Source organism: Anolis sagrei, chromosome 2 (genome assembly GCF_037176765.1).
Source record: "Anolis sagrei isolate rAnoSag1 chromosome 2, rAnoSag1.mat, whole genome shotgun sequence".
In the NCBI taxonomy this organism is placed as follows: Eukaryota; Metazoa; Chordata; class Lepidosauria; order Squamata; family Dactyloidae; genus Anolis; species Anolis sagrei.
This window is the reverse complement of record NC_090022.1, coordinates 145,137,393-145,156,981: the sequence shown is the minus strand read 5'-3', so window position 1 is coordinate 145,156,981 and position 19,589 is coordinate 145,137,393. Positions and strand designations below refer to the sequence as shown.

The following is a 19,589-nucleotide window of genomic DNA, read 5'->3' as shown; positions in this document are numbered from 1 at the left end:
GTCACCTTTATAACTTAATTTCAAGCTAGAGATGAATTTTGCTTCAGAGCCCATGATCAAAGAGGCTCAAGTCCCACATTGGTTCAGTGTCATTTTGACCTGGAAAAAAAAAGGCAATAACCAGAGGGGCGAGCTAATAGTGGAGTTTATTCAGTAGCTTGGAAGTAGTTCCATTAGTAAAATGTTTGTTTAGAAATTCATGCATGAAAATCTAGGAAGGAATAGCACAGGAAAGCAACATACCCTATTCAGATCATCTTTGCACAAGTGGGAAACCAGTTACATATTTTGAGTTGTACTATAAAGATGGGAACAAATATTTGTTCAAGATTAAGTATCTCTCAACTCTCAATTCAGAAACACTGTCTGAAAGTACAGGAGATAACATTGGTTATACATCAGTTGTGTGGACTCGTATCATACACTATTGTGGACAAAGAATATGCAATGCTAGTGTGTTTTCCCCTTTTTCTATGAATCAAGCAAAACCATGCATTTGGATTAAAAAATTATATATCCATTAATATTGCGCAGTGACAGCAAGGCATGTTTTTTCTCATGGATATTTAAAAATAATAGAAACCATGAGTACAATCTATTTATTCCAAATTGATCAAGGGACAAAAAGTTAAATAAGCAGACTTTTCCAGAGTACATAACTTTTGATTAGCTTTATTTTTCAGTGTTCTCCAGCTTTGTCATTAATTTGTCAGGAGTTATGTGCTCAATGACAGTAAAAGTGATTTTTAGTTGCAGTGTAATAAAGGGTTGGGTACTAGGTGGTCATATTGAATTTTTCAAACACTCATCAGGAAAAGAAGTTCTGCGTGGAAGTCAGGGGAATGAGCTGGTCATGTTAATAAAGTAGTATGACAGCCTTAAGCATTTTTAAAAATAAAGTAAAAACATAAGTTACATATTGTCTTAGAAAAGTAATCAAAGATTGATGCTGGAATAGGAATGTGAGGACAGTGGGGTAAAAGAACAGCAGGAAAGAAAGCCATCAGTGCACACACATTTCAGATTTTCTCTCTGGAAGAGCTTTCATGCCAAACCCTACAATTTTAAATGAAGGGCAATTAAGAAGCAGATCAAGGCTCTGTAAGGGTTATTAAAAGGGATATGCACAAAATCTGGATACTTGTGGAGATTATGTGTACTCTTCTTCTGAAATAATGTTTCAGATGTCACATCCGCTAGCAGACACAAGTTTGCTAAGTTTATTTGTAAATTGTATCAGCATTACTTGATTTTACACCTTTGCTCTAAAATGATGTAAAGGATTTTTATATTGACTCAGCAGATGGTCTGCTACAAATGCTAAAATCCTCAAATCTCTATGTTTACATTACGTTTTGGTGAACAGAAATATTGCAAATTGTTCATTCTTAATGACAGGCTGATGAAAAAATGTTTAGCCCAATTTTCCCATCTTACAAAACTCAGATCTGCATTTTTCTCCACTCTGTAGGCTCTATATTAATATTTTTCATGATAAAAAACTGAAAATCATTTCATTTAAATTTAGATTCAGCAGATTCCATTTACCTGAATGACAGAGGCATGTATCAACAGAGAAAATATATTTTCTGAAGAATACTATCAAGAGAACTCTGGAAACTCCTTCATTCATGATATTTCAAGACGAAATATGGCATCATCACACCAAGTTTCATTCAGAAGTAGCAGAACATTACTGGTATACAGGAATACTTGAACAGTGACATTTATAATTTAAATGATTTCTCTCTACTAACAGTAAAGCAAAAACACAAAAATCAGAATATCAATATAGAGCCCACCCAAAGATTATAAAAATTCCTAAATTAAATTAAAGATAGGAGCCTTCACCAAACTTGCTGCAAGTTTGGGGACATAAATATCCAACAGCTGTAAAGCTGTGAAAGCCCCTAGAATGAATAAAATAAATCCCACTTGCCTCAGACTGAACAGGGCAACACTGAGACTCTGCCTCAGCCTGTCCTATGGCAGGGCTATAGGAAGAAGAAAAGTTTAAATTTTAGAAAAGCATGACCCAATTAACTTAAGAATACATGCAATCAAAATTAACTAAATTCCAATTCTCAAACCTTGTTTGGACTCCAAGAGTTTAACCCCACATAGATCATATACAGAAGCTTAAAACCAAGAGTTCGCATATGGGGCAGGGGGGAATCCAGCAAGAGTGCTCATCCTACTGCTATCACCTCTATTCAGCACCCAGTCAATAACTGGTGGTTGATCTCTAAGGAATGGCATCTAGAAAATGAACTTTAGAATGCTAGATGAAATCTCACCTACTACTGAGAACTTCATAGGACTCATTACTAAGTAGCTAGACCAGTACAATTATTAAGGCATCTGTATCAGGTGAAAACATGTGTTTCACAAGGTCAGAAATATGTATTTGTTAAATGCCTAAGGTTTATTATCACATTTTTTCATTATGCCTGGGATAGAGACCCTCTTCCTGTCCAAAGAAAAAAAAAGCCACGATTTCTCACTATGAGAACAGCTTGAGAGTTTTTGAACACACTCACCCACATAATATACTGTAATCCCAGGAGATCAAAAACCTCCAATTTCAATTAAAAGTACCATAGCTTTTCATATTTGTACTGAAAAAAATGATTTGAAACCATAATTGAATCCTGGCTGTCATTTACGATCAACAGTTTAAACAAACCCAATTCATGAGTTTGGACACTGTGAGGAACTGTGGCTAGTTCAAGGAGACAAATATTTGTTCTCTTGTGTATAGACACTAAAGAGCTCAACAAAGCATATAAAATGGGAGCTCATTCTCATAGCAGAAAGTCACCATTAATCTAAAATAGATGAATAAACACCACACACATACTATCCTATTGAAAGTAAGGTTTCCTAATGAGATCCTCAATTTTTTTCTGCTGCAGCTTCTTACATAAACAAAATACTCATGCTTTTCAATGGACGTAGGACAGAAACTGGACTGTGCCCTTTCACTCACAAATGAGAACACCCCTGTCTCTGGAAGAGGATGGAATGATCTACTGGCTTCAGAACGCCCTCCTCTATTGAAAAACAATGTGGTTATCAGTAATCCAAGCACGCTGCACAGCCAAATTTTCAGTGGTGCCAATGAGTGTATAAACAAGCATTAGAAAGGTACAATAGAAATTATTAGAAATTTGTACATTTATTAACCATGGCATACTAGTTATTTTAAATTTAGATGACAAGTAATAGTTCAGGTCCTGCTTATGACTCATGAGGCATGAAGCATGTCACCAGAATCCTCACAGATGAATAAATGTAAGTTTGCTGGTTTCAGTCTTGCCAAAGATTTCTCAGGGCTGTGTTGATATTAGGATGAACTATGTAAGAAAAGTATATCCAAGTAAGTTTATATGGGCCAAAAATTCACATGGATCTAGAAACTGTTCCTGAAGCAGCATCCTACAGCTTTAAGAGACAAGTCACTTTAATACTGACCTGCCTCTTCAGTAGAAGATCTAAAATGACAGCAACACTAAAGGAAGCTTAAGATGTGCTTGCTGTTTTCACCCACATGAGCAAACAGTTTCTTTGTGAATAGGTATTAGTAATTGCATTATGTCTCTCACAATAGATAGAACAAAATAGGTAAATCTGTAGAATGATGAGCAACCACTGAACACAACAGTGCATTTTGGATACTTTCATGGAAATGGGTGAACAACCAATGCGTATTTAGTGTGAAAATTATTACTGCTGAATTACATTAACAAAATAAGGTTTCTAATAAATGCAATAAATAAATAAATTTGAAAGAACCAAAACACATGAAAACGACAATCTGTGTATCTACTGGAAGACAAGACATACAGGAAGCCTATTAGCCCATAACTTACAAAAATAATTTTTAAAAGCATGTATGAAAACAGCACGTATTTGTTTCAGTACGAACTATCGCTTTCAAATGCAAAGCAACTAAGTTGAAGTAGACTGTTCACAATGCTAAGCAGTAACAGTTTACAAATGTGCCATTAACAAGGATGACAGCCACAGGGAAGGGCAAAACATTTAAATAACAGAATTGGCCTTCATAAACCTATTAATGAAATAAGAACATTATCCCAGTGTGCTTTGTTACTCTCAGTTCTCATGCAAATACTTGATCTTGGAGATACAAAGACACTAAGAAAAGGAAAAGAGCTGATATATGCTACATAAAAATGTTAAGACCCAACATACTCAGACAAAACCTACTACATCCTTCAACTGAAAGTACTGTCTTCTATTGTTCTCCTGCCAAATTGCACAAATAGAACCAAGTCCAGTTAAAGAAACAGTTAAAGCCTTGCCAGGGTTTGGTGAGATTCAAAATATAATATGGTACACTCACACTGGTATAACCCCCTCAAGGCCCTGGTAATCCTGCCATGCAATGTGGGCAAGACTTGGAGCCTCAGCTGTAGTTTCTTGCCTGATTTCTCACAACCCATTTTCTACATCTGCTTGATTGTCCTTTGCTGTTCACATGCAAAAATGTCTTGTCAGCCCTACAGGTTCAAATGGAAATTTGAGACACAAACCTCATGGAATATGTAAAGCATGTGTAGCAGCATTATCTTCCATCTAAACATCGTGACATTTATATCAAATAGCTGGAGGTCCCTACCTGGAGTCAGAGGCACAGTACTAAGAGTCATCAAGAAATGTGCTCTATAACGAAATATACTTAGAACACATTTAAACAAAGGAAAACATAGCACGCTAATATTGTAATGAGATGGCCTATGCAAGTCTAAAGAGAGCTGCACTATTCAGAAAAGTTATCAAGGTCCCCTTCATTCCATGTTCTTAAAAGACTATTTTCTACAATTGGTTAATAAGTGTACAGGTCTATGCCTACTTATTCAGGAGTCAGCTACAGCAGAAGTAGTGACTTGGAAGTTTTAAATAATTCAAATATATCAATGGAGCATCACGAAATTTGTGTTTATTATACCATAAGCTACCACAGCATGCATTCGTACAAACCTTCAGGCAGTTGTCCACAGCTGGTCATGAATAAAAAGACAATGTTTTTCTTTCATTTTATTACAATGAAGTTAAACAGTACAGAAAGTCACATGAACTTAGTGGGTCAATTTTATAAACCCTGCAATAGGAGGAACTCTAAATACATTAAATACTGTTACATGTTCAGACTTCAGTGTACAAGTGGATGGTAACAGTTAAAGCCCTCACCAAACTTTTGTTGGGGACATGAAGTCCAACAGCACATGACGTGCTGTGAAGGCATCATTTTACGAACAGCAACATAAGGTTACAGAACTTGCCTTTAAGATGGTATGTTCATGTAATTCCAGCGCCTTCACAATTTAACGAACCATATTTACTATACTTCACTTCTAAAAACCTAGATGAAACATGAAAAAGAAGCCATACAGTATAAATTGCAATATCAGGGAAGGTTCTGTTTTATTACTCTAAATAAATTTTCCCCATGTAAAATAAGAATGTCCAACAGTTCCTTGTATGTGGAAAGATTTTTTTTCTAAAAGTCACAACGGAGTTTTAATTGATGGAAGCTTGGCTATATTAACAGCACAAGATGAGAAAAGGTTTAATCTCCAAACCTATTAGAGCACTTGCTGTAGCCTCAGTAGCGGCCACCTTGCGACATGACTGGCGGTCTCATTCCCATTGGAGGCCGAGGAGGTCCGCCTTGATAAGGAGGCACCATGGGGGGCCCTTGGCCATACGGAGGCATCCCTCCAGGAAGGTATCCTTGCATGCCCTGGTGATGGGCACCATACTGACCTACGGAAGAAGATGTGAGAAAAGTAAGGCAACCCTCTTAAGCGATATTGCAATGAGTAATGCTTTCGGAAATCACTTAATGTCATAGTTAAGCAAATTGTATCATAGGCTTTCAAAAAAAGCTCAATTTAATGTGTTATTACCATGAGGTGGGATTGGAGGTCTCATTCCTTGTTGCTGCGGAGGAATTCCTGGCTGCGGTGGCATCATACCTCCAATTGGTCCAACGGGTGGGTTGCCCATGGAGGCTTGCCCTGGTCGAGGGAGATTGCGCTGATATTTAGGCAATTGGGCTCTTCTTTCCTCCTATGAACAGAAGCACATGGAGGGAATTTCATTAATGAGAGATTAAACACAAACATAGCTCACAGCACACAAGCCATATATAGGAAACTTGAACAGATAAGCTCTTGACAGTTACATTTAAACTTTTGAGATAAATATCACAGAACATACGTTAAGAAAATAATAAATTAATATTTTCACTTCAGCAAAGGCAGAATTTAAAGGTAGCATTCACACAACTTATTATCTGTGTAGCTGCTTTATACAAAGTGTCAATAGATATGAAACAGTCCACAGCAGGTCATAATATTAAGAGTATTTTCTTTTCAGAACTTTGATTATACATCAATGTTACATTTTATTGGTGCTAAATATGGAAGGAATTGGCTGATGAGGTAGTATATAATCCAACAACTACTGGTCAGGAAATGACAATTTATGCAGCAAGCAGAAATCCTATTCAACTTACCAAGGATATATCCTCATCTGGGTGGATCAACTTACTGGTTGCGCTGGTTGTTGTAAGAGTAGCAGGCTTACTTGTTATAGAAGTAGCAGGTTTAGCTGCAGTACTGTTTGTTGTACTAGTGGTCGAAGTTATAGACTGTGTATAAGCAGGGAATGTAGGTTTGGGGAGTTCTGTAGTAGTTGCAGGCACATTATTCAAAGGTTTGAAATCTGTACCAACTGGCCCTGGAACAGTTGCCTGAGCCTGTAAGACACAAAGTTAAATTCTAAGAACAGATGTACTGAAAACATAAACATTATGCCCCACAGCAGTACAGTTTATTGGCACACCTACATTAGCCAAAGTAAAAGATCAGCCGTATGTCAAAAAGCAAACTGAAAAAAAATTAACCCACACCCCCCCCCGAACACACATTAAAGACGATGCAGATCAAAAGCCACAAGAGAAGCAAAACGAACTGCACAATCTATTTGTTGCTATTGTTTTTGCAGAATTTTACACGACACACTCAATAAAGTGGTATGCTCAAGATCTGTTTCACTAAGAAACAGACTAGGCAACTCTAGTATGCATTAGTTTAAAATTGTATTAGATAAGTTAGAATTTACAGTCACAATAAGAACATTTAGGAAGGGTTTTTTGTAAGAACACTAGTGTGTCAAAATTTGTAATATTAAATGAGATGATTTTAAAAGCATTCTCTGCATAAAAACCTATTGATATTATGAGAAGCCTTAAATATCTTTTTCTGTTCTAAACTATTCTCTCCTATGATCTCTGAAGTTATATTTTCCTCACTGGAAACAATATAATTTGAATGTATAGAACTCTTAGATTCACTTATGAGAGAATGCTTTGAAAAGCAAACAGCACATGTTTTGAAGTCACCACTGAATTCCAAACTAGAAGCAACTAGGTTGGGATTCATTGCATGATGCAATTTCCCCTCACATTTATCATGATGCATCAGAACTAACAGCATGAACTAGAAAAAATAAACCATGCTCACTAAAACGCACTTTACTGCTTTCATGCTCTTTCTTTTTAACCCTTTAGAACCACAATGTAGAATCTTTAATTTCTTTCCGTTACCCAAATATTGTAGATGGCTAGAAGCTAACAATTTAAGACTGGAGCACACAGTTAAACATAATCAGGAATCTACAATTATCTGATTATGTTTAGGCATTAAAGTTTACATAACGGTCTAAAGGGTTAATTGGCAAAGCAATTTTAACTGCAACTTCCTGCGTACTTGTGCTGTGCTAGGAAACAAAGCTTTAGAAGGTGCGGACAGTTCTGAATTGGATGAAGTTGTACTTGAGCTTGTGACAGGTGTCCCCATCTGTAGCATAAAAGAAAGGAAACAGTAAACAGTCTCCAAATAAATGTGTGAAAAATAACGGAGAGGAAGGATATTGGATTGTTTTTTTTGTAAATGACTATCTGCCTTGCAGAAGTTCAAAATGCAATAGTACTTTATGAAGAATTCTGCAACACAAGTTACAAAAGTAGTAAAACCATATTCATTTACAATAAATCCAAAGTGGAGGGCATGAATCTGTCATGCATACCATTCCATTTTACGTAAAAGAGCTAATGATTTAACTCCAAGAGCCGTGAAGTTTATTCCATAGCAATCTAAAATCGCCTCCACACCACCACCACTAAGATAGGAAAACTAAATTTATTTTAGAATAATATGAAAAATGAATAAAATTGAATATACAAAAAAAGTTAAGAGACATATTCCTGGTTACACAATTTTGATTCTTTTTTAAGAGAACAGGAATGTATAATTCTAAGGCTATTTACATGTCTACTATTTTGTAGGACCTTTTAAAAATCATGAGCTCCTGCTTACAAAAATCACAAGTCATGCTTATTCCTCTGCATGAAAATAAAATAAAAACCTTTTTTAGTTTTGGCCTGAAAAAAATATCAAGTTCCTCAACCAGAAAGTGAGCAGAAGATGAAATGACCATAGGTGTAAATAGCAAAGCTGTAGTATATATCTCACAATAAGTTCTGTGCAACATACCAGATAATACCAAGCAATCTTTCTATCCATTTCAGTGACTGAGAATATGCTGCTTTTCCCCCACAATGGGTTCCCACAACCACTGTCAACGTATGAATAAACATTGTAGACAATACACGAACATTGAGAACAAGTGTTTCTGCAAAGCACCTTATTACACTGCAATTAATGTTAAAAAGAAGAAAACAACAACACTAAAGGATGCATAGACTTACTTGTCCAGCACTGGGAAAAAGTGGTTTAGTGACTGGAGGTTGAGGATTTGGTGCCAAGACAGGAGCGGGAGGTCTGTTAAGAACACCTGGAGCAGACACAGGCTGTGCTTGTGTCATGGGGGGCATACCTGGCCGAGGACCAACTGGTGGAGGCATACCTGTATTAAATAAAAACATATTTTTCTCTTTTCTGAAAAATTTGCTATGAAGAAACACTTTATCTATTAGCAAGAACACCAACCAAAAAAAATTAGGAGGCAGTCTTTCCCCCCAGCAGAAATTTTCTGGTCACACAAATTACCTAGAACAAAGCTACAGCAGCACAATAAAGTTTGCTTTGCTCCCTTCAATAAAAAAAATTGTACTGTCTAAAGTCTGTAAAGAAGGATCAAGGAGTTGGGGTTTTCTCATCCTTGCCATTATAAGAGGTGCAAATTAAACTTTTGGTACTGCTAAAGTACAGGACCATCATCCACCTTTGTAAAAAAAAAATACAATTCAAATGCTAATGGGGTGAATATGGGGATAATTTTAAATCATGACAACAGTAGCCTGGACCAATTTTAAAAACATACAATTCAGTATCAATGACTAAAAAGCTGCAAACACATGCATGCACAAACAAGACATATTCTAAATTAGTTTTTACCACTATTTATTTATAAGCTGTTTCAGTTGCCAATGATGGATAATGAGTCAGGCAGTTGCCCTTCGCTGTATTTTAGCCAGTATTTTTAATACCATTATATCTTAGCACCATCGTGTCCTTGTTTTCTATGCACACAATTCTTACCAACCATAAATCCAGTTTAAAAATATAATAAAGTAATTCTCACCACAGTAGGGATTCATCACTCCTGACCTACCTGGTGGCATACCAGGCATGAGAGGTGGGATTCCTGGCCCAGGAGGCATCATGCCACCCATTGGCATCATCCTGTGAAATACGAAGGGCATTAAAATGGAGCCTGCCATAGGGAAGCATAGGATAACAAGGAAATGGGAAATATTCCTCAACTGTAAAAACAATTCTGCTTTCAGCAGCCAGCCAGCATTCCTACCTAATCTTTCAGTAGGTACTCAATAACAGACACGTTCTGGAGGGCTGAGAAATGGGGCTAGTTTCAAATGATATTCAGGGTTACAGAAGGGAATTGAGAGTAGGTACACGAAATACTACTTGGTTATCAGATTCAGCGGCATATCTTTTAGGCTTACTTAAATGTTCATGTACGCCTCCCAATATTTTGGGGCTAAAAGTAAAGTGAAACTAAAATGACGTGGTAACCTGAACTCACCACTCTCACTGCTAGAAACTGCTGGGAAATAGGTGCATATGAGTAGAGAACATCACCTAGGACATCAATCTTCCACACCAATGGAAAAAGATGAAGTGTGGTATCAGGAAAAGGTCTAATGTATGCCAAGTTGTTTAAACAACCCTTATGCTTTTTTGACCAGCAAATCAGCAATGCTGCTTTTCGAATCTCCATAGACTGTAATATGTCAGAAACTAAAGCACCTCCTTTTTGAAATGACAGGGCATGACTAGAATAGAGTTCTTGAAGCCACAATTTATACTAACCCAGGTGGCATTCCAGGCATCACTGGAGGCATTCCTGGCATCATTGGTGGAACACCTGCCATTAATGGTGGTATACCTGAAAGTCATAATAATTAATGATCACTTATATGGAAGCTGAAAACAAAACAGAACAATGTAGCCTTTTCAGTAATATCAGTTAATTCTTCAAAGAAATGATACACAAGTTAGCAAAATCTTTACCATAACACATCAAAGTATCGAATACTCGCTGGATTTTATCCTTCTGTTTTTCTTATGTGTATCAATCTATTTTCACAGCTCTGGCAACACACCTTAAAGTTTAGTCCATTCACAATTTGTATGAAACTATTCAAGGAGGGACAATTCAGTTTCAAAATACAGGTTGCTTATTACAGAAACACCAACAAGATCAGTGCTGTTAACTGGTTAAATTAGAAATGTAGTTGCCAATTTATTAAACCATAGTCTGCTTGAAAGCTATGAACAAAACAAGAATGAAACTCAAGATACGCAATTTTGATACCAGTAAGAAACACTTAACTTTAAGAACAAGTTAAGTAACATCTACAAAAGTCCACTTTAATCCATATTTTTGAAATATCCTGTATTTCAAATAGTTGCACAAAACTGTTCCTCACAACTGAAGAAATTTCTAAGATAACCATTCCATTATTTCTGTCTTTCAATGATCAGTACCTGGAGGTATTCCTGGTGCACCTGGCACAGGAGGTAAACCTGGCTGTGCCATTGGCGGTATATATCCCTGCTGGGGTTGCACAGGCTGTGCTTGAAATGAGGTTGACGCTGAAGATTCATCATCATCATATTCATCTGAATCATCTTGCTGTTTCTTTTTCTGGCTCTCTGCTAAAGGAGTTTAACATTCAGATTAATGTCAATTATTTGTTATTAGACCCCTTCCATCTTGGAATCATTCTACCTGAGACTTTGTGAGCAGTGGCAAACTATACAATACATTCATTAACATGGTAATCCCTTATTAATACTAGAAACTATGGTGAAAGCTAAACACTTTGAGCACTTAAAGAGGTGGCTTTCCAACTCTTTTTAAGCAATGTTTGGTTAATTAATTTCAGGAGTATTCAATGTCTTCCCTATACCAAATAATCAGAACCCATTCCAAACAACAGAAACCAAAAATGCCAACAAGGGCCAGTTACTGATCAGATGCACCATAATCTTCTATTATGAAGAAATAAGCAGGCTCCATGACAGCAAACGAGTTTGAACTAATACAACCTCTTTGAATGTGATGTTCAATTAAATGTTGTTTTTTTTTTAGTGTGAGCAACATAAGGCTACTGTACAACTATCAACTGGTAACAATACATAGCACAAATGAAACTGAGTTAGCGTGGTGGAGGGCTTGAGTATTGAACTAGGACTCTAACGAACTGAGTCTGAATGGCTCACACTCTCTCAGCCTGAGAGGGAAACAAAGTTGTAAACAACTTGAAGGTACACAACAGCAATAAATAAAATTACTCAAAGAATAATTAAAAACATTTCAGACTCTGATATCAGTTTTTATTTGTATTATTCTACTATTCACTGCCAAGAGAGGAAAGGAGGCATGTGTTCCACATAAGATCTTCTGGGGAGGCCCTGCTCAGTCCCACCTGCTTCGCAAGTGCGGTTGGTGGGGACAAGAGACAGGGCCTTCTCAGTGGTGGCTCCTCGGCTCTGGAACTTTCTCCCCAGTGACATTAGATCTGCACCCTCCCTCCTGGCCTTTGGAAAAAGAACAAAGACATGGTTATAGAACCAAGCTTTTGACTAGTAATGCAGTACAAGAAGCAAATGTGGAATATGTGCAATCGACATTTGGAATGGCCCCGTCTACAAGTTGGATAATGTGATTTTAATGCTTTTATTAGGTGTTTTAATTCTTATATTTCATGTTTTAAATGTCCTTTTATCTTCTCTTATGGTACATTGTCCTATTGATTTTATGCTAGGTATATGTTGTTGATTGAGTTTCTATTTATGTATGTAAGGCACTGAATTTTGCTGTTATTTTTGTGTGAACTGCTTTGAGTCCCCCAGGGGTGAGAAAAGCGCTATATAAGTACTGTGAATAAATAATAAATAAAATAAATATCCATGTGAAACATACACACTCATTGTGCACTTCAGGCTCATAATATTATTTATTTATTTATTTATTTATTTACAGTTCTTATATTCCGCCCTTCTCACCCCGCAGGGGACTCAGGGCGGATTACAGTAAACACATATATGGCAAACATTCAATGCCAGTTTGACAGACAACAAATACAGACAAATACACCAAGGCTATTTAACTTTTTTTTTTTTTTTCTGGCCGCCAGGGGAGCTGCTGCTTTTCATCGTCCATCAACGACACCGATGAAGTTCTTCCGCATTCCACATTCCCCGGAGTCTTCTTTCTTTATGGCCTCATAAATTAGTTAAATTCAGCCTCCCACACTTTAAGGTGGTACCTTATTTTCCTACTTGACAGATGCAACTGTCTTTCGGGTTGCAAAGGTCGACAACGGGCTACACAATGGCTGGACACCCACTCCAGCCCGGGCTGGCCTCGAACTCATGACCTTTTGGTCAGAGTGATCTTAATGCAGCTGACACTCAGCCAGCTGAGCCACAATCCCGGTGCTTATTAGTGAGACATTGATATGAGAAAACAAGACACTACATCTTTAGATCTCCATCTAAGCTGCTCCCAGTAAAAACATTATGAATAAGTGATTTTATTCTCATTCAAGCATTATATTAGCTAGGGATTACTGCAAACAAAATGTTTCAATTTACCTTGGGTTTTTTGTTCAAGAAGTCTTCTTCTTTCATCCATGTCTTTTTCTGGAATGCCCTCCATACCATAGATTTCCAGTTCAATATCAGTTCTTCCAGGTATTGCATTTGGAACAGCATCTATTGTTTCTTTATGTACCTAAATAAAAATGTAATATAATTCAATGATATTAATTCCAGCCCCAATACTAGCCATATTATTTACCCAGATTAATGAGGAAGGTTTGGCACTAGTTCATTAGAAACAGAACATACAATTTCCAGTAATTAAAAAGGGCAATGATTTTTTTTAATCTTCGTAAAACTTCACTTTTGCTTTGGAGCAGACCAACACAAGAAAATATCTACTTGTGCACTTACCTGCATACAGTGTATAGCTAAACCAGGTCCAGTGTACAATTTCTTATGGCATATATGACATTTAAAGTGCTTTGCTTTTTGGTGCTGAATAAGAATTTTCTCATCATCAAAATCCCTGTTACAATACCTGTTTCATATTGTTAAGGAAAGCATTAAATCACAATACTTACTAAAATTTATTACACACATTAGTAATAATTACTACAACCAAGAGTCTTCCAGTAATATTGCCCGTTAATTCCTAGCAGCCCTATCTAATAATGGTCTATGGAACAAAGTCAGAATAGACTGTGGAAACAGATACCTTTCAAAGCTGCATTTATTAGCAAGTGGGTATCACTGTACAGTTTACAAACACGTGTCTTTAACATGCCCCCCTCCTTATTAAAACCACATGATTAAAAACTGCACAGCATTGAAGGCTGTAAAAGAATGTCCATATAATGGGTGTTTGTTTTTTTTTTAAAGGACTTGATTTTAAACTGCTGTACCTCTGCAACCAAGACCTGCCCAGGAATGAAACTCTTTATTCCTTGAAAGAGCAGAGCATAGAGTTTGACATGATTACAGCTAGATGCCTCTCCCAACACACAAACAGCCTCCAGTACCAGTCATGTTCAAGACAGCAACCCCACAATATAAGACCTAATAAGATATTGCCCATTTGCAGAATTATTTTTTAGATTTGTTTCTGGCTCAGAACGGCTGTAAAACATATTTGCTTAAAACTCATTAAACTATTTATAACTTTTTGCGTAACTGTAAAATGTTGCCATTGTGAAACACATTGCTTTGAAATTGGGTCCATCATTTTGAAACACACTGTACATTTAGATGTATGACTGTAACTCACATGTGAAGTGATATGCCTGTATATATATATAAAAAGCGTGAAGTTCAAAGGGGTATCAATGTTTTGGTAAGAATCAGTAGCAAAACATTACTTATAGATGGCTATAACACATCTTCCTTAAGTCCTCTCCTGATACTAGGAAGCCTGTAGGAAGAATGGGTCTCACATCACATTAAATTTCAGTACAAACAGAAATATCTGACTAATTCGTGGAGAACTGAGGATAAGAGATTTATATGCTACACTGTTTTAACAAAAAGCCAGATATGTTAAACATTCAGGCATGTTAAAGCCAGTTACGAAGTTCCATTCATAATGCAATACATAAAATATTAATGTAAGCTCATTTTATGTCTGTGTCTGATTCAAAGATGATGACCCTGAAAGTAACGTAAGACAGTGATGACATCAAGCACTAACCCCTCCTGTCTGAACCTGCCTAAGTTTCATGACAATCAATATGCTAAAATTTAATGGTTGAGTGAGGCTAAAGAAAGCATTTTAGTGGTTCTGTCCAGATTTAGGAAATTACTGGTTCCTCCCACTTCAGTTGTTTAGTGCATTCAGCAATGGCTTTAATCTATAAATGCATTTTTCAAATTTCATAAGGCATTAAATTGATCTATTTCCTTAATATTTCACACCTATTTTTATTTTTCAAAAATGCACCCCCGTCTTCCAATGACAAAAGACTAGGGAGGGGGGAAAACCGCTGTTGTATTTTTATTTTATCACAGGTTTTTGAGGAGTCCAACTCACTTCCAGGACCACTTCTGAAGGCTTAGTTTTATTGATTTTACATTTTTTTCTCATACCTTATAATTTCTTTGTCATGTTTGCAGAAAGATCCTAACAATGAAGGGAGGATGAGTAAGAGGGGAAAAAATAAGAAATGAGGCTACAGAATAAAACATATTAAGAGTACCCTACCCATGTCACCTGTCAGGTCCAGCATTTTTAAAATTTTTATTCATTACATTTGGCCCGGCCTCAGTTTTATATGCGTCGTGGTGTTATTGTCTTATGTTTATTGCTATTGTTTTTAATGTTTGTTGTTTTGCTTTATGAGTTATTTATTGTTGTATTGCTATGCTGTTGTTTTATTGATGTGTTGGGCCTTGGCCTCTTGTAAGCCGCATCTAGTCCTTCGGGAGATGTTAGCAGGGTATAAATAAAGGTTAATAATAATAATAATAGCCTCTCAGTTAACTGGCACCCATGGGGATTGGTTGATGCCAGATAAATGTAGTTTCAGGTTGTTTGAGAGTTACTATTAAAATAGGCTTAACTAATAATACACTATAAACTCTGTACTGACTTGATAGTAATATTGAAATAAAGTAATTAAGAACTAATTAAAACAAACTTACATTTCTGCTAAGATTTGAATGTATTTTAATTTAAAATATTATTAGATTTTTTTTAGTTCACCTACAATCAAAGAGCATTCTGAACCGCACCAATGATAGAACTGTGTCAAACCGCCCACAGAGAACCCCCTTGACCAACGGAAAATACTGTGTTTTCTGATTATCTTTGGCGACCCCAGGTTGACAAATGCTGTTCTAGGCCTTTCACATTTCAATCTTCAACAAAATCCCATCTGAAACCAGCGAGTCTTAAAAGTTCTGCAACAGTCGTTCTGAATCTTATCCATGTTCACAGTTAACATATTAAAAGACCAGTGCAGAGGAAAGGAGAAAGAAAATAACCTATCACTAAAATCACCTTATCAGGTTATTACTTAAAAAAATGATGCAAACTGCTGAAAATAATAAAAAAATTAAGTAATTGTCAAAATGATGGGGGAAAAGAGGTAGAGACCTGGATGGCTGCTTGACAAAAATATGAACTTGGGGCATAGAAATACATGCATATGCACATAATATATACAATTATATAACAATATACAATTGAAAAAGGAGGATAAAGAAGCGATAACAAACTTATTAACAATAGCAAGACTGCTTATAGCAAGGAATTGGAAAAAAGAAATAAATATACAAATAGAAGAGTGGTACAAGGAAGCATGGAAACTGGCAATAAATGATAAGCTTACATGTATATTAAAAGTTAAAAACGGTATATGGAAACAAAGTGATTTTGATGTTGTATGGGGAAAATTTGTTGTAAATGGTTTAAAAAACAAAGAAGGAAAGTTACTGTCACAAGAAGAATTGAAATGTTGGACAGACGATATGTAAAAGTTGTGGCTTGAAATGGGGGGAGGGGAGCACAGTGGTGGGAAAAAAAATGCTTAAGCAGAATAATAAGATTATATGTTAAAGAGTGTTGAATAGTATGTAACTGCTATAGCCAAACACATAACAAATGTAATAACTATGATAAAACAATAAAAATATTTTTAAAAATGAACTTGGGGCATATAAATACATGTGTATTCATATATATATGCACATAATGTATACATATGTATATAAACACACACACATATGAAAAGGTGGCAAATTATAGGGTGAAAATACGAATCAGCTGCTTCTCCCTGGTTTATAAAACTCCATCTTGAAATCTTGAGAATCAATTTGATAATACTTAAATAATAAATTTTATTTCTACCTGTCTCTCCTCACGGCTCAAGACAGGGTACAACATGGTTAAAACGGCGATAAAATATAATGCTATTAGGATGCATATGTTTAAAAACACGTAAGGAAGACAGGCACCAAAACCAATAAAACATTAGGTTAAAGTTCACAATAATGTATTTTATAGAGGTTAGGATGGAAATACTCATAAAGTTGGCTCTAAATGACCAAAGAGGATAAGCCATGCGAGTCGAGAGTTAGGCAAGCAAGAACTGAGGCCCAGCGGCGTTAGACTGCAGGCTGCTCCACCTCCACAGGAAACCGAAAACAACTAGGCCGCAAAGCCTTGTCTCCGTTGAGAGCGGCTCGCCTCAGCCGAGAGGAAAAGGATACCAGCACCAAGGCTTCAGCTGCTTCTTTTTCTTTCTTCCCATATCGTCGGCGACGGCTTCTTAGTTTACGAGGCTCGAAAAACAGACGACGACCAGCGACACCGAGACCAAAGGCTTCCCTCCCGCTCTCTCCGCCGACATCCACAAAATGGCCGCTTCGCCGCTTAACTCTCGGATTCCCAGAGTGCAATGCGCAAGCGCGCGGACAGTGTCGGGTCAGAGACGTCACGCATTGTGCCGTCACTCTCGAAGCCCCTTCCCTGATTGGTGGAGGCGTCTTGCGGTGAGACTGAAGTGTGACGTCAGAAACACTTCAGGAGGTCTGTGGTTGTTGTTGTGATTGTATTTCTAGCTGCGACAGTGTAACCTGGCTTCCCTCTGGAAATCTCCACACGCATGGGATTAGTAACTCAGGGGGCATCAATAGAATAATAGATAGGTAGATAGATAGATATTAAGGCAGTTTGAGTCCACTTTAACTGCTATGGTTCAATGCTATGGCACCAGACTTCAGGTACAGAAGGCTGAAGACCTTGTGAAAACGACAACTCTCAGGATCCCACAGCATTGAGGCAGGGCAGTTGAAGCGGGACCAGACTACATTCAGTCTACAGTGTAAAGGCACGCTCAGACCAACTGATGTATTTTTCGTGTCAGGAGCAAATTGTGAATATACTTATAAGGTATAGAAAAATCACAAACAAAGTTAAAAACTTGGCATTATACTAAATGTATACAACATTTCCTTTGACCAGAAGCTGGCCTCTGGTGTCGCCGTAAGGAGGTCCTCCATAATAATAATAATAATAATAATAATAATAAAAACTTTATTTATACCCCTCCACCATCTCCCCAAGGGGACTCGGGGCGGCTTACATGAGGCCAAGCCCAGCAATACAACAATGCAAATGGACAACATAAAAATACAACAATAAAATATAAGAAAATAAGATAAAATACAAGAAACAGTATAAATAAACACATCAGAACAATATAAAATCACAATGTTTGAACACAGAACGTTGATCGCAGGGCTTTTGTCTTTTATTGGTGAATACTTTGGCCAGTTGCAGAGATTAAAAGTTTAAAAATACTGGGCGAGGGAGCAATGTAGTATATCTGGACAGAGGATCCCAGGGACGAAGTAGGGTTTAATTGCACTAACGGGTAAAATAAAGTGCTTCCAAAGGCATTTTATGCAGAGTTTGGTCAGGTCGGGGACTATTGTTCATTCAATCATTGAAGGCACACTGGAACAGCCAAGTTTTCAGGCTCTTTCTGAAAACTGCCAGGGTAGGGGCTTGCTTAATTTATCTGGGGAGTGAGTTCCAGAGCCAAGTGGCCACCACAGAGAAGGCCCTCTCCTTCATCCCCACAAGTCGCACTTGCAAAGGGGGTGGGAGCGAGTGAAGGGCCTCTCCAGAAGATCAAAGGGATTGTGTAGGTTTGTAAAAGGAAATGCGGCCACAATGTGGCAGGGCTCAGATCACATTGCAGTAAGTGGTCTGTGGTTTGCTCTTCTCCACACTTGCATGTCATGGGCCCCATTTCTTAAGGTTGGCTCTGCATCTTGTGGTGCCAGAGTGCAGTCTGTTCAGCGCCTCCCAAGTCGCCCAATCTTCTTTTTGCCCAGGAGGGAGTTTCTCATCCAGTATCAACCACTGATTGAGACTCTGGGCTTTAGCCTGCCATTTTCCGACTCACTTGCTGAGGTGTTCCTGCAAGTATCTCTGTAGATACCAGGCAGGAAGCAGCCAAGCTTTGAAGCTGCAAAGCCATTCGATCCTAATCAAGGTGTCTAATTGCGACATTTACACTTGCCTCAAGCAGACAAGAGTTCTTTCTCCCACCTTGGACATTCCACAGATATATAAACCTCCCTTGCCTAGTTTTCAACAGACCTCTCATCCTCTAAGGATTTTCTTTTTGTCCTGTCAGGAGCAACTTTAAAAACTGCAAGTCGCTTCTGGTGTGAGAGAATTGGCCATCTGCAAGGACATTGCCCAGGGGATGCCTGGATGATTTGATGTTATTATCATCCTTGTGGGATGCTTCTCTCATGTCCCTGCATGAGGAGCTGGAACTGACAGAGGGAGCTCATCCGCCTCTCCCTGGATTCGAACCTGCGACCTGTCGGTTATCAGTCCTGCCGGCACAGGGGTTTAACCCACTGCGCCACCGGGGGCTCCCATCCTCTAAGGATGCCTGCCATAGATGTGGGAGAAACGTCAGGAGATTATGCTATACAGCCTGGAAAACA

At 37.6% G+C, this 19,589-nt stretch overlaps 1 protein-coding gene across 5 annotated transcripts; it reads right to left on the bottom strand.

Moving 5' to 3' along the window:
• Nucleotides 1–4,946: 4,946 nt before the first annotated feature.
• On the bottom strand, nt 4,947–17,522 carry ZNF207 (zinc finger protein 207). Of its 5 annotated transcripts, XM_060763947.2 has the most exons (12): nt 17,331–17,522; nt 13,539–13,665; nt 13,179–13,317; nt 11,064–11,234; nt 10,386–10,461; nt 9,637–9,737; nt 8,801–8,958; nt 7,800–7,889; nt 6,545–6,787; nt 5,934–6,096; nt 5,607–5,790; nt 4,947–5,386 (listed from the first exon to the last, which is right to left on the bottom strand). In XM_060763947.2, the coding sequence occupies exons 1-11, from the start codon at nt 17,369–17,371 to the stop codon at nt 5,630–5,632; spliced, it is 1,470 nt and encodes a 489-aa protein (XP_060619930.2). In that variant the 5' UTR covers nt 17,372–17,522; the 3' UTR covers nt 4,947–5,386; nt 5,607–5,629. The 5 variants fall into 5 exon arrangements, with proteins under 5 accessions (XP_060619930.2, XP_060619929.2, XP_060619931.2 ...); XM_060763946.2 differs by having other exon boundaries at nt 4,947–5,790; XM_060763948.2 differs by having other exon boundaries at nt 4,947–5,790; nt 9,667–9,737.
• Nucleotides 17,523–19,589: the final 2,067 nt, after the last annotated feature.

What these genes read in the sequence shown, in the direction of transcription:
- ZNF207 (XM_060763946.2), bottom strand. Translation starts at nt 17,371, where the DNA reads ATGGGAAGAAAGAAAAAGAAGCAGCTGAAGCCTTGGTGCTG. An exon ending in CAGCTGAAGCCTTGGTGCTG is followed by an intron (nt 13,666 to 17,330) that starts GTATCCTTTTCC and finishes AATATGAAACAG; the next exon opens with GTATTGTAACAGGGATTTTG. An exon ending in ATGCCTGGAATGCCACCTGG is followed by an intron (nt 9,738 to 10,385) that starts GTTAGTATAAAT and finishes CGTATTTCACAG; the next exon opens with GATGATGCCAATGGGTGGCA.